This window comes from Lampris incognitus, chromosome 3 (genome assembly GCF_029633865.1).
Source record: "Lampris incognitus isolate fLamInc1 chromosome 3, fLamInc1.hap2, whole genome shotgun sequence".
Lineage (NCBI taxonomy): Eukaryota > Metazoa > Chordata > Actinopteri > Lampriformes > Lampridae > Lampris > Lampris incognitus.
Window position 1 is genome coordinate 77,992,815 of NC_079213.1, and position 14,430 is coordinate 78,007,244.

Here is a 14,430-nt window from a genome sequence, read left to right on the forward strand (position 1 = left end):
ATTCATTCCTTCAAAAGGAGGAGAACATAGGACTATACAACACATAGAGGAAAACAAAATGAATAACATGTATTCTCTGGGCCACCGTACCTCCCGGAGGCAGTTTTATCATCATCCTCTTCTTCATTGTCAGATGCAAGGAAGGGGACTGTGGCCAAGTCTTCATCTTCTGCTCTGATTCTCCCAACAATGCCAAGGCCATGAATTTTGCAGTCTATACCAGAGCTGCGGCATTGCTTGATGGCAATCTCAATGTATCTGTGATACTGGGGGAGAGACATAATCTAGGTTTTTAAAACTTGTAAGCCTACAGGGACACCTCAAGTGAGATTTTGGTTTGAATAGCAATGGGGAATTTAAGTCTATAAGCAAGTCTTCAGCCAACCAACCTCAGTGCAGTCACTAAGTAGAGGAACAGTGGTGTCGGTAGGATTAATATTGATTGTCTTCAACTCAATCAAGTTGTTCAGAGAGCTGCCACCTATACATTAAAGAGTTAAGTGCTTAAAATCATTTGAGTGATACAGACAGTGGATAACAATATAGACAGTGTCTGTGGTGTGTCTCCTTTTCACACAAGAGAAACAAGGAGGTATGATGGCAAGGAAAGTGGCAGAGAAGTTTTTCTTTGGGATGCCATTACCTGACACAACTACCAGAGAGGGCATGTAACTGCTGTCTGCTGGGTCCACAATCATTTTCAGCCTGTGGACCAGAACATCTGGGAATAACTCCAGACGAATCCAATGCTGCAGAAAAAGAACAACACAACCCTTCACACCATGCAATCCCATCTCTGACAAAGAAAAAGTCAGATCATTTTTGCTGCTGAAAAGCACTGTCACATCTCCCACCTTTCCCTGGGAGCCAGAGGACTGCCAGCACTGATCGCTGCAGTCAATGAGGCGTGAGACCTGGTTAATGGAGGATGAGACATTGAGGCTCTTGACAGCACGAGACCATTCATCAATCAGCATTCCGCGCTGGCTGCTGTGATGCTTCTTCAGCTGCTTTCCTGAACGCCCACAGAATGCTGGAGACTGGCCTAATGATGAGATAAACAACAGCTTTACATAAACATGCACTAACACCCAACAACTTGACGTTTGAAGTATGACTTCGTAAGTGACATACTTCACTGTTCCCTAAACCGACTTTTTTTTTCTTTCTTTTTTTTGTACTCGTGCCCTCCACATTGGTCAGGGACCACTTGCCCCCTGACAGATGCAGTACCCTTGAGGATGAGGAGGATCAGGTCTTGTTAAAGGAAACTACCCATATGTGGTTGCTGGCTGAATGGACGGTCTATGCTACCTATATGTCAACAACTATGCTAGTATATGAATGTGTGACTAACCAGGCTCGTTGATTCTGCCAAAACAATGCCTGGTGTTGTGCTTGCGGGTCTTGAAGCAGTTTTCACAGAAGTCAAAGTCATCGCAGTTCCTGCACTTGAACCTGGGACCATTGATGGGGAACATCTGACAGCCGTCACACCTGGCAATAGCATATCGGTTAGATGCCAACAGCATGACTGTGTGCACACAGGTCATCAATTTGGACACACTCCTACCTCACTCCAGGGTGAACACTGGGCACCAGCTCCATCTCAGACAGCAGGCCAGTCCAGTGAGACTGCTGAGGGAAGTCCACAATAACATCCTTTCCATTGGCACTGAAAGCTAAACCCAGCAGTTTGTCCAGTAAGATAACAGTTGGAGATGAAGATAAACAGAAACAAAAAAAGCGCAAATCTATTCTAGGGTGCTACAGAGATGGGCTTACCTTTCACAACTCCAACACTCCTGTGAGTGACAGAGCCCCACTTGTACTTAGGTGTGGTGACTGTTGGTTTCACCCTGACTTTGTCACCAATTTTTATATGGGATGGAGAACTCTGCGGTGGGAATCCTGATACAGCGACCAGAAAATATAAATCAGATTGGAAACAATTCCATTTATTTCCCACACTTCACAGAATCATACGCTTCAGCACATTTTAGGAGAAACAATGTTCTCCAGAATGAGTAAAACAGAATTAAAACAGAATGGGGGAAAAAGTTCTCACATTTCACCAACACCATCCACAACATTCAGTATCCAAGTGTCAGTTTACAATTGAATGAGCTAACAGCAGCACTTACCAAGGAGCTCATTGTGGATGTAGCGGACCCAGTACGTCCCTCCTTTCTGTTGCCAGTCACACTGCACATTCAAATCATGAAGTCCATCTCGATCCAGCTTGATCACTCTCCCGACGTCCCCCTCATACACTTCCTCATACGTTCTACAGCACTTTACCATCATCCCCACCTTCACAGAGGTTGATTATCTTTCAGAATAATGTCACACCTCCTGATATCACTGTCAGAAGATTTTAAGGGTATGTTTATCTTACCTGAATGTTCTCTCTCACATACACTGCGTAATCATCATTGCTTTGGAAATCTGATCTTTTCTTAAATGTTTGGCTCTCGGTGACCACTGCTCCCGGAGGCTGATGAAACAAATGGGCAAGATTAGATATCAGGCTGTTATAAATCATAGTATGCAGTAGACAAGTTGACAGGTTAATTGAGAGGTGACTAAATGGGGACATTTCTTTGAATAATGGCTCAGATAAAACAAAACGAATTACCACGGGGAAGGCAGGCTCTGTCTCCTCTAGCTCCTCCAGCACCTCCTCATCAGAGTATTCATCTGACACAGTGTCTGCATCTGACAGCTCAGTGATGTGAACATCAGGATGGTCCAGGAGCCAGCCGACTAGAGCCTCCACACCTGACAGTAAAAGCCCAATTACTCTCACATAAACATTACATAATTTACTATTACAAACAAGACAACAACAAAAAAATATTTCGCAGGGCTGCCGATATTTATCAGCAACCTCTTTTTGCCAAGTTCCCAAACACCACGTGAATATACTACCAGCTCAACTTTTTCGTACCAAAACTGAGGCCAAACCTGTCAGACAGTTTTTTTAGGATTATCAGCAAAAAGGAAAAGGTCTCCACTCACAAAGAAAATATTTACATTTATTTGAACTAAGACCCCCTAAAATGACATATGACATGCAAAAAAATACCCCCTAAGATGACCCAAAACATGTAAAAAATATTGTTTCACAAGTAAGCTGAAGACAAATGTAACAAATCATAATACCTGCTATTCAATGCAGGAAAAAGTTAATTTAAGTATTGAGCAGTTCTTGTCCTATGATTTGTTAAAACAATACACTTATATGTATATTTGCAGGGAGTGGAAATTCAAAATAAGGCTCTCCAACTATAATGATTATATCAATGTGTGGTTCCTGCATTATGAACCAAGGTGAAACATCACTTGTGTTACAGTGTTGCTGTATATTGTTTCTCATGAACACTAACTGTTGCAGGTACACTTCTGTCACGTGCTACTTTACCTGGGACACCAGAGGCACTGCCAGTAGTTCCAGATAGTGACTTCAGGGCAAACTCAATGTTTTTCCTTGGGAAACCCATCTCCATTAGTTGAAGAACTATGGGTAGTGGAGGGGTAGGAGAAGCCTTCTGTTTCTTCTGTTTGGGTGGTCTGACATGCTGCACTGTGACAGGAGTGGTGGCCTCACTGGAGCTGCTCTCCTCAAACAGTGGTGAAGAGGGGTGGGTGGATTCTACAGCCAGGTACTGACAAACTGCCAGAGCTGCAGCCTACACATAGAGCAATACATAGGTAGCATTAAATCTTAATCAGATAAACCCACTTTTTCTTATGTACTTTTTTTCTCCCCTTATCTTAATTTGGCACATACAAATTCCTCTTCTCCCAAGGAACCCACCATTGCAAAACCCTTACAGTGGCGTCCTCCGATACTTAAGGAGCCAGTCGATCCTTATTTTCATCTGCAGGTTTCTCCAGGAGAATGCATGCACAGGTTCATGCAATTTTCATCTGGTTTACCCACAGTTGTACAGGCACCCAACCACTTGTAGGAGTCACTAATTGCAATGGTGGGACACACTGGCCCTACTGGCTTCCCACCCAGGAGCATTTCCAGCTGTGCTCCCTGTCACACCTGGATGCCCATTATATGTTATATTATAGTTGAAATATATTTCATATTGGTTCACTGAAGAATGGTTGAGTCACCTCCAGCTCCTGCCTGTCAAATATGGCCTTGATTGGAGAAGGCTGGGTAGCAGCGGCCAGCAGCTGCTGTAACAGGATCAGTGGAGGGAGTGGCCCCTCAGGAGACAAGTCACCCGCATCAGGCGATGACACCACTGGGTCCTCTGCACAGAGAGATGCCATTGTTCCAATCAGCTCAAGCAAAAATATAATGCTCATTAATGGTAGACTATATTACAATATGTGGTTGGCAAAATGCAGCCAAATGCCTTTTTTCAGAAAAAAAGGGTATAAGTCTATCTAGTCTTCCTTGGAGTCATCAGTACATCCACCCACATGAGATCTCACAGCAAACCCCTGAGGTGTGCAAGGTAAAGAGACTGTGAAATCAGACATTACTAAATGCGCCCACCCACACAGTGGCTGCTATACAGAATTAAAGAGAACCTGCTCTGGTAATACATACACAGCTCATCGTGAGTGAGAACCATGTCCACCCACTGGGTGCCAAGCAAGCAAAACAAAGCACCAGGTGGGTGGGCTTGGGTCACTCATCATCGTGATCTAGGGACATTCTTCCCCCCCAGCAGTGGAGTGGAAGAGAAAGCAGAGGAGGATCGCTGGGATTCATTAGGTTTCTCCCAGCTTCCATCTCAGGCTGGCTGTAGATGACTTATTATTCTTCCCTGTCAGTTTTGCTTACCACTGTACAGAGTTTTATTCAAACAAAACTCAGTTATTATCCCCACCAAGCAGATAGCCTGGAGGGGATAGTACACTTGGTCGCGTGTGTGTGCGCAGCTAATCTTGCAAACTACTGGACCTGTCAGCCAAAAAAAATTTTGTGCAGTTATGACTGTATGCAGTTATGACTATGATGAGAACCTTTCGTGGTTGTGGGGATTCAAAACCTTCAAAAAGACATTTGTTCTCGCTATCACTCCTCCCTCTCCTCAGTCCCTCTCTAGCTCGCTAGACCGATGCTACTCTCTGTTGCTGCCCAATCTAAGTCAATCATACACATGCGCGACACACATCTAAGGTTGACTCTGATCGGCCAGCGACATGAACCTTGAGTTATTAAAAGAATTTTGATAGTTGAAAAATGCAAAAGTTATAAAGGAACAACTTCCTCTAGGTTGCAGTCAAAACAGGAAGTGTTGCATATTCTTGTCGCTGTCCGATCTGAGTCAACCACAGATGTGAGTTGCACATGCACAAGCGTAAACGATTTAATCAGCTTTATTATATTATGAAAATAAAGACAGGGTTAGGGTTAGACGAAAATGGTCATAGAGCAAACCTTTTCTTTTTGGAAAGTACAAGTTCATATCAGACTTGGTCTCATTCATGCGAGGGTCCACCTAGGAGGCTGCGCACCCACAGACTGAGAGGCAAAACGTTTTTATTAGGTAGATCTTTTTTAGCTTGAGCACTACATTATTAAAAACTTTTTTTTTCCATATTCCCCGTTCAATCGACAAGGCACTGTGCAAAAGTCTTACAATGGCAGGAAAAACACTGGTTTTTCTGTCCATGTGTGCGTGTATCTGTTCGCTGCTAATCTCACATACTACTGGGCCTGTCAGCCTAATACTTTTTGTGCACAATTATGACTATGATTGAGGACCTCTCATGGTTGCAGTGATTCAAAACCTTTGAAAAACCTGTTTTACACCGCAGTTGAGTGCTAACTCCTCAGCTGGTTTTTCACCCATGTCCAAGCATCGGAGCAGGGGAGATACGCCTGGCGGGGATCTTTACTCTACTGAGTGCAATTTTCTAGTTGTATGTGTAAACTGTCTTAACATGTCTGCTCGCATACCAGTCACTACATTTTTTATATTTTCTGCTTGTATTGCTACTTGTATTTCTTTAACTATTGGCAATTAATTTATTTTTTCTCTTTTTTCTCTTTCTTTCTTTTTTTTTTTGGGAACCTATAGATACATAAACTTTTTGGAAGTGCCTTTACAAATATGTCAGAATAAAACAGCAACATTTTCCCCATGCATTTCAAACCTTTTCATACCTGAACCTTTCAGATTAATTTTCCATACTTTATGGGCCTGAGCTGGAACCCTGCTTTGGGTGAAGTCTTACCACTGGGGTTGGGTCCTATGTCCACAACTGCGGGTTGGGAGAGGATCTGCCTGAGTTTGTCCTGGTGAGAGAGCAGGGCCCGTGCTGCCTTTAAAATATACAGCCTCAGCTGCTGGCACCGCAGCAAATGAATGTCCACCTGGTCAGCTGACAACAGAATGGATCACAAACACACACACCAATTATTCCAATTGGTCAACAGCTTGCTGCTTTTGCATAATATAATGAAAAGAATGGATAACAACATAATTAAGTGTCTGGCAGTGCCTGTAGAAAAGTGAGATGAATGCTACATGTGATTATTTGCTTGTGCGTATAATTTACTAATGTGTCATAACCATTGGTCTGCATAACCATTGGGCTGTTGCTTTCAGCAGCCTCTTTACATTTGTTGTACCTGTAAGTCCTCTGCTGAGGGACTTCTTCATGCGCTGTTTCTCTAGCTTGCTGCCTGCTAGATTGACCAGCTGGGCCCACACTGCTAGCATGGGCTCTGTGAAGGGCAAGTTCTGCACACCGAAGGACACTACTGGCAGCTGGGCAAATCAAAAAGCAAAAGTATCGGTACAATTGTCTAATGAGTATATCTAATGAGCGATCAGGGCCAATTAGTAAGTTGCATGTAGACACATGCAAGCATATAAAAACTTTGGTTACCGGTTTGAGTTGGCTGAGTAAGCAAACCCTACATGTCCTCATCTCATGAAACTGGACAGTGATGCGTCCTTTTGGGGTAATGTGGGTGACTGTTCCCTCTCCATACTCCTCATGAACCACCTGGCCGCCTAGTCTGAGACGCCCATCAATTCCTCCAATCACTGCCAGCACAGCCATCAAACTGCCCACTCTAGAGCCCTCTGGGTCAGGAAAGTACTCTTCCAGGTATGCCTGAAGTAGGGAGACAGCAGATTTATGATTTGGATTTTAAGTAATCAGATAATTGACTGCTTGCAAAATTCTGATTGGCATAACCATCCATCAATCATTGCTTAGCGATTGCCTCTACTTCCTATGCATCCAACAACCTACTAAGAGCAATAAAGAGCTGTTTTTGATGCAATATCCGACAAATAAAGCTGTATAGAAAGACATAGCGAAACAAAAAAGAATTGTTAAAAAGTGTAGTTGGAGCATCTGGGTGGCGTGGCAGTCTATTTCGTTGCCTACCAACATGGGGTTTGGCAGTTTGAATCCCCATGTTACTTCCGGCTTGGTCGGGCGCCCCTGTGTGTGGGAAGCCAAATGTGGGTATGTGTCCTGGTCGCTGCACTAACGCCTCCTTTGGTCTGTCAGGGCGCCGGTTCAGGGGGTAGGGGGAACTCGGGGGAATAGCGTGATCCTCCCACAAGCTACGTCCCCCTGGCGAAACTCCTCACTGTTAGGGGAAAAGAAGCGACTGGCAACTCCACAAGTATCAGAGGAGGCACGTGGTAGTCTGCAGCCCTCCCCGGATCGGCAGAGGGGGTGGAGCAGCGACCGGGATGACTCAGTGGAGTGGGGTAATTGGCCAAGTATAATTGGGGAGAAAAAAAAAGTATAGTAGGGGAACTAAAAGAGTTTTTCCTGCTATACCCAGCAACTAAAAAGTAATGTATTTTTTCATCCCTTCCCCAAACCTGAATTCACTTCTATGGATTTAAGTGTCTTTATGCATGCTCAATAATCAAGGTAAGAAAATCAAAGATGGTTGAATCAGTTCATCTAGATACAACGTTTATTGACAGATATGTTTCACCACTCATTTAAGTGACCTCTTCAGTCTAAACTGACTGCAGATATCCCCACCCCTTTAAACAATACAGTTGCATAACGACCAAAACCAACGAACGGTTTCATATGCAAATAAGGGCGCGACCATTAACTACAGTTTCAATGGCCATGTGTACTATTCACAGAGGATATGGGAATGTTTGCAATCACAGGACTGTAAGATGGCGACAGACAGAAGAATGTGTCTGACAGACAACTCACCCAGGCGGAGAAAGACGTCCTTGCTAAGGGGCTGAACTTTGCTGTCACGCCAAGGGAAATCCCGCTAGTGGAACTGATCACAGCCACGGAATCAGCGATCCATAAAAACAACATTGTGCACCCGGAAGCAGAGCAACTGCGGACGAAAGTTTCAGCCTGCCTAAGCAATGCGAAGGCGCCACCATCCAACATCAGCAGAGACAAGAGGAAAGCTTTCACAAATTTCAGTAAAGACAATAACATCATCATCCTCCTGGCGGACAAAGGCAGGAGGATGATGTATTAAACCAGACAGACCATCATGAGAAAGTTATGACGTTACTTAGTGGCATGAATATATATGAGCCCCTGAACTGAGATCCAGGTAATAGATACAAGAAAAAGGTGATAGATTCCCTGAAGCTGTTAGAACAGGACAATGCTATTGAAGAATTTTGTACCATAGATTATACCCAGGGGAAGCTACACCTAGTCTGTATGGTTTACCTAAAATACATAAACAGGATGTGCCACTACGGCCTATTGTTTGTATGATTTACTCAGTGACCTATAACATCTCTAAGTTGATTGCATCTATTCTTAACTCATTGGTAGGCAGTAATGAACATCACATTCAGAAAACTATGGATTTTGTGGATAAGGTGAGGGACATCATTATGGAGAGGGCTAAAACAACAGTCTCTTATGATGTTAAGGCTCTCTTCGCGTGCGTTCCTGTTGATGAAGCAGTGGAGGTAGTCCGTTTGAAATTACAGGCATGAGGACCATCCTTAACACTGACCAAGTGTGTCTGCTCCTGAAACTGTCTTCAGTCCATGTACTTCACATACAGGGTGCAGTACTATAGGCAGAGGCATGGGTGTGCTATGGGTTCCCCAGTCTCACCTGTAGTGGCCAACTTGTATATGGAGGACATGGAAAAAGGGCTCTGGTGTCCTATCCAGGGACAGCACCTAGCAATTGGTTCAGATTTGTGGACGACACCTGGGTTAAAATTAATTCCCAGGATGTACCACATTTCACCAACCACATTAACTCTGAGGACAACCACATCAAGTTCCCAAGAGAGGATGGGAAAAATTACAGGTTAGACTTCTTAAGACTGTGAAATTGCAATTGGTGATGGGGGACATTTGATTGTCGATGTTTACCATAACCCAACACATATTGATCAGTACTTAAGGTTTGACTCTCATCATCCACTGGAGCACAAACTAGGAGTCATCAGGACGCTGTACCACCGAGCTGACAACGTCCCCACTGACACAGCGGCTGGGGAAGGGGAGAAATCCCACGTTAAACAGGCCCTGGTTAAGTGTGGTTATCCTAACTGGGCGTTTGTCAAAGCCAGGAAGATGCCCAAACAGTGCACCAGCCGATCAAAGAGAGGAGAAGCACAACAGCTGCCTAAGCGTAAACCGGTGGTGATTCCATATGTGGCGGAAGTGTCTGAACAGTTGAGATGCGTATTTTCCTGACTTCACGTCTCGGTTGCTTTCAAACCCCAAAACACAATGCGCCAGAAGTTGGTCCACCCCAAGGATCGGATCCCCTGGCACAAACAGAGCAATATAGGATTGCCATGACTTAAACATTGGGGAAACTAAACAGATGCTGGCTAACAGGATGGCACAACAAAGGACAGCTAACACGTCAGGCTAGGACTCCACAATCTACACCCATCTACAGGCCAGTGGCCACTCTTTCAGGGATGAGGATGTGCACATCCTTGATAGGGAGGGACGCTGGTTTGAAAAGGGGAGTCCAAGAGGCCATCATGTTAAGAGGGAACGATCATCCCTGAACCGGGGGGGGCTAAGAGTACATCTGTCGCCATCTTGCAATGCTGTGATTGCAAACATTCCCAAATCCTCTGTGAATAGTACACATGGCCATTGAAACTGCAGTTAATGGTTACACCCATATTTGCAAATGAAACTGGTCGTTGGTTTGGGTCGTTATGCAACTGTATTGTTTATAAGGGTGGGGATATCTGCAGTCAGTTTAGGGCCCTGACACACCAGGCCGATGGTTGGCTGTCAGCTAATGTCGAGCCGTCAGTTGAGCGTCTGTGGCCCTAGTTGGACCCCTGTGGCACTAGTCGGACCCCTGTCAGCAGCTTTTCGGCCAATTCAGCATGTTGAATCGGCGGAGCCTGTCAGTGAGAAAGATCACTCTGATTCGCTGTTCTGCTTAGCGACTCAGTGCAGAACGTACATGCCAGTTGGCCATCGGCTGTAGTCTTTGCGGTGTGTTCAAGTGCTACTTTTTGGCACAGACAGCAGGCAATGTGAGGCGACACAACAGTCAGCCTTCGTCGCCGCTAGTCAGTTTGGTGTGTCTGGACCTTTAGACTGAATAGGTCACTTAGATGAGTGATGAAACGTATCTGTCAATAAACGTTGTTGCCAGATGAAACGATTCAACCTTCTTTGATTCTATGGATCAAATTCTAGTTTAAGAAAACTCTGTGGAATAAGATCATCTCGAAAAGGTTTTGAATACAGCAACAGCAGCTAAGGCTACACCTCAAATCCAACTAAACCAATTTTTTTCCTTAAATATGACACAGACTGGATTTTGAAGAGAAACATGAGCATCAAAAAAATAAAAACCCACACACATGGAAAAGTTTGAATTCAGATTTGGGACACTTTCAAAATGTTGATCAGATTATCAGATACATATCCTATACATGGCAATGTGACTTGTGTCTCAAAGCGTCAATCGTTGTTGTTCACTTGCACTGACGCCAGACATGGGTCCATTTCAAACATGAATGTGAACTATGAAACAAAACAAAAAAAAATCAGATCTGAGCAAAAAATAATAATAAATAAAATATATAAGAAAATATTGGAATTGAGTAATAAGGCCAGCAGTCTGAACATAGCCAAAAGGAGGTGGGAGATTCTGCAAACAGCAAATTAAAGGTACTTAAACAAGCAATTAAATAAAAATAAATTATCCATGGAAATTGTATAAATATGGTAATCAAATTAAAGCTTTTTCTGGAAAAAAAAATCTAATACCCATACAATTTTATCTTTTAAAACATCTGACAGCTCTACAAAGTCTGTTAGGTTGTAGTCTGATCTCAAACAAAACAATGGGTCCCATGTGAGGATGTGCGCCTTAGGAGCAAATTAATTTTCTTAGTTTGGATGGATATACATTTAATTGGTGGGTAAGGTGTACACGCCCATATGAGACCCGCTGTTGTGTTTGAATTCAGACCACAACATAAAAGATTTTGTAGGGCTGTCAAATTTTCTAAAATATAAAATTAGATGGGTTGTAGATTTTTTTTTTTGTTGGGAAAAGCAATACTTTGTATACCATATTTATGCAATTCCAATGGATGTGTTATTTTTGTTTGTATTTTACCTTTGACGCCAACATCATGTCATCATCCAATATCAAAGCAAACAACTGACATACAGTATACTTATAATTCACATAACATTGGACAATAGCACTTACTGCTTCAGACTGGCGGCCTGCCATGACGTCTCCAATGGAACTGAGCTGAATGTTAATGTATTCATTTATCAGGCCATTCCATTGACCTAGAGAGTGTAAAGTGCGCAGGACAGCAACAATCTCTTCAGCCAATGTACTGCTGTGAGTGGCAGTGAGGGACGCCTGAGGGCGGGACTTCCTCCGTCGCATGGAGCCCTCTGTGGCAAGACATAAGCATTTGAGAGAATGCATATGGGAGAAGGAAAAAAAACACTTAACTTGCACATTTCCATAAGCCTGAATGAAATCTTGGACCACACCTCTGAGAAGTGGCAGATCCGAGGAACAGGTGCTCAACAGGCTGCCCAGGAAGCCAAACAACTTCTCGACGAGGAATTTCATGTCCTGAGAGCGCTCCATCTTGTCCCATGATGGCAACACTGCCTGCAGAAGACGCAGCGCTAGGATCTGGAAACAGGGAGGTTGGTCAAAGTAAAGGTAGGGAAAACAAAAAATTGATAGTGGGGCACTTAAATGTGTTCAGGTGGGCTCGAAATGAAAACATAGAAATTACAAAAAACATTTAGAAATTTCATATACTGTACATAAAAAAAAGAACTCAGTGTTCAGTTCCTCTGCGAGTCCTCCTCAGATGGATCATACCATTTTTGAATACTATGATAAGCTGCTTGCCATACAAAATACACCCTCATAAGCCTCACCCCATCTGAAAACATATAGAGTAAGACCAGGTGTCAACCAGGGACTTCCTTCAAAGAAACATCTCTAGCCTCTGGAGGCAAGCACTTGGATAGTGCTACAGAAAAAAGCCAAGTGCTGAGTGCTGGGAGAATATGTTAGGTAGTTGTTGCTACATAGTGAGATACGTTTCATGGCAAAAATTTTGTTCCTGAGTTTTCTTTATTCAAATTATGATAATTTGCATAAAGTTTTGGTCAGCATTATTGGCACCGCTGAATTTTAAGTACATCATGTAAAATATCTCCTAAAAAAGTGTGCAGTGAAACAGCTTTGGTCTATATGCACTCATGTGTTTAGATACAGAACTGCACAGGATAAAACAATGACAACTTTTAAAAGAAATGAGGAAAATGTAAAAAAAAAGGAAACATTGCTATGATACAATTATTGGCACCCATCTGAGGAATTCAAATCAGTTAGAAAAAAGAACTAGATTAGACTCACCTGCGGTAAATTAAAAATTAGACTCACTTGTGATAAATTGTCAGTGCTCAGACAATGACAATGAATGATGGCTTTAATGCCTAAAGATGTCACTTTTATTCCGTTTCTTTTTCCACAATGGAAAAGACAAGAGAGCTGAGAGCATCAGAAATGCTATTATCACTAAACACAAAAATTCTAAAGGGTACAAGTAAACTTTATTTATATAGCACTTTTCAAAACGGCAGTTACAAAATTCTTCACAGTTAAAAATAAAATGCATAATAGTACACAACATATGAAAATAGCAAGTAAAACATATAATTTATAAAATGGAAACAAATGCAACAATAAAAGCCATATAATCATACAAAACAAGATTAAAAGATAAGTAAAACTGATAAGAATTGAAGAGTAACAATTTTACAAAAAACGCCAGCCTACACAAGTGTTTTTGGTTTTTTTACTTTTCCCCCCTTTTTCTTCCCAATTGTACTTGGCTAATTACCCCACTCTTCCGAGCCCTCCCAGTTGCTGCCCCACCCCCTCTGCCGATCTGGGGAGGGCTGCAGACTACCACATGCCTCCTCCGATACATGTGGTGTCGCCAGCCACTTCTTTTCACCTGACAGTGAGGAGTTTCGCCAGGAAGACATAGTGCATGGGAGGATCACATTTTTCCCCCAGTTCCCCCTCCCCCCCTGAACAGGCGCCCTGATCGACCAGGGCAGGCGCTAGTGCAGCAACCAGGGCACATAACCACATCCCGCTTCCCACCCGCAGACATGGCCAATTGTGTCTGCAGGGATGCCTGACCAAGCCAGAGGTAACACAGGGATTCGAACCAGCGATCCCCGTGTTGGTAAGCAACGGAATAGGCCACTACACTACCCGGACGGCCCACAATACAAGCAGGTTTTTAAAAAAGTTTTTTAAGATGCGATTCAGACTTGGCTGCCCTGACAGAGGTGGAGGCGATTCCATAGTGTTGGAGCTAAAACTTTAAAAGAACTTTGTTTAGAGCCTGGACCATGGGACAGTTAAGAGCGATTGGTCAAAAGATCTGAGTAACCTTGTTGCAGAATATTTGGTTATAAATTCAGAAATATAAAAGGGTGCCATGCCATAGATGGTTTTGAACGTGATCAAAAGGATCTTGAACTGAATTCAGAAGTGTACAGGAAGCCAATGTAAGTGGGCCACAATAGGGGTAATATGCTCTCTTTGTTTGGTGTTTGTCAAAAGCCTGGCTGCCACATTCTGAACTAGTTGAAGTCAAGCAATTGCAGACTCGCTTAAACAAGAAAAGACGGAGTTACAGCAATCCATGTAGAAGAGATAAAAGATTATTTACTCTACAATGGTCTTGGGCATTGCTGAACTGATTTTGGCAATATTTGAGTCGGAAAAAACAAGACTGAACCAATTTCTTAACGTGATGGGCACAATTCAGGTTTTGATCAAACACAACACCCAAGATTACTAGCAGAAGGTTTTATATTCCCTGCTAAGTGCCTGAGGTATGGACCAATACTCTTTGAAACCCGGTCTAGGCCAATGACCAAGATTTCTGTTTGTCTGTATTCAGCTGTAAAAAAT

The 14,430-nt window shown here is 43.1% G+C and overlaps 1 protein-coding gene across 1 annotated transcript in view; it reads right to left on the reverse strand.

Moving 5' to 3' along the window:
- The window catches only part of herc2 (HECT and RLD domain containing E3 ubiquitin protein ligase 2), a 130,451-nt gene that overhangs the window by 40,312 nt on the left and 75,709 nt on the right, over positions 1 to 14,430 (reverse strand). Inside the window, exons 40-56 of the mRNA XM_056275683.1 lie at positions 11,967 to 12,114; positions 11,668 to 11,864; positions 6,871 to 7,101; positions 6,611 to 6,749; positions 6,214 to 6,360; positions 4,132 to 4,274; positions 3,425 to 3,692; positions 2,639 to 2,781; positions 2,399 to 2,497; positions 2,145 to 2,313; positions 1,786 to 1,911; positions 1,574 to 1,682; positions 1,358 to 1,497; positions 855 to 1,045; positions 644 to 749; positions 390 to 481; positions 91 to 266 (exon numbers count right to left, since the gene is read on the reverse strand). Coding sequence (XP_056131658.1) covers positions 91 to 266; positions 390 to 481; positions 644 to 749; positions 855 to 1,045; positions 1,358 to 1,497; positions 1,574 to 1,682; positions 1,786 to 1,911; positions 2,145 to 2,313; positions 2,399 to 2,497; positions 2,639 to 2,781; positions 3,425 to 3,692; positions 4,132 to 4,274; positions 6,214 to 6,360; positions 6,611 to 6,749; positions 6,871 to 7,101; positions 11,668 to 11,864; positions 11,967 to 12,114 — 2,624 coding nt within the window. The remainder of the gene's footprint in view (positions 1 to 90; positions 267 to 389; positions 482 to 643; positions 750 to 854; positions 1,046 to 1,357; positions 1,498 to 1,573; positions 1,683 to 1,785; positions 1,912 to 2,144; positions 2,314 to 2,398; positions 2,498 to 2,638; positions 2,782 to 3,424; positions 3,693 to 4,131; positions 4,275 to 6,213; positions 6,361 to 6,610; positions 6,750 to 6,870; positions 7,102 to 11,667; positions 11,865 to 11,966; positions 12,115 to 14,430) is intronic.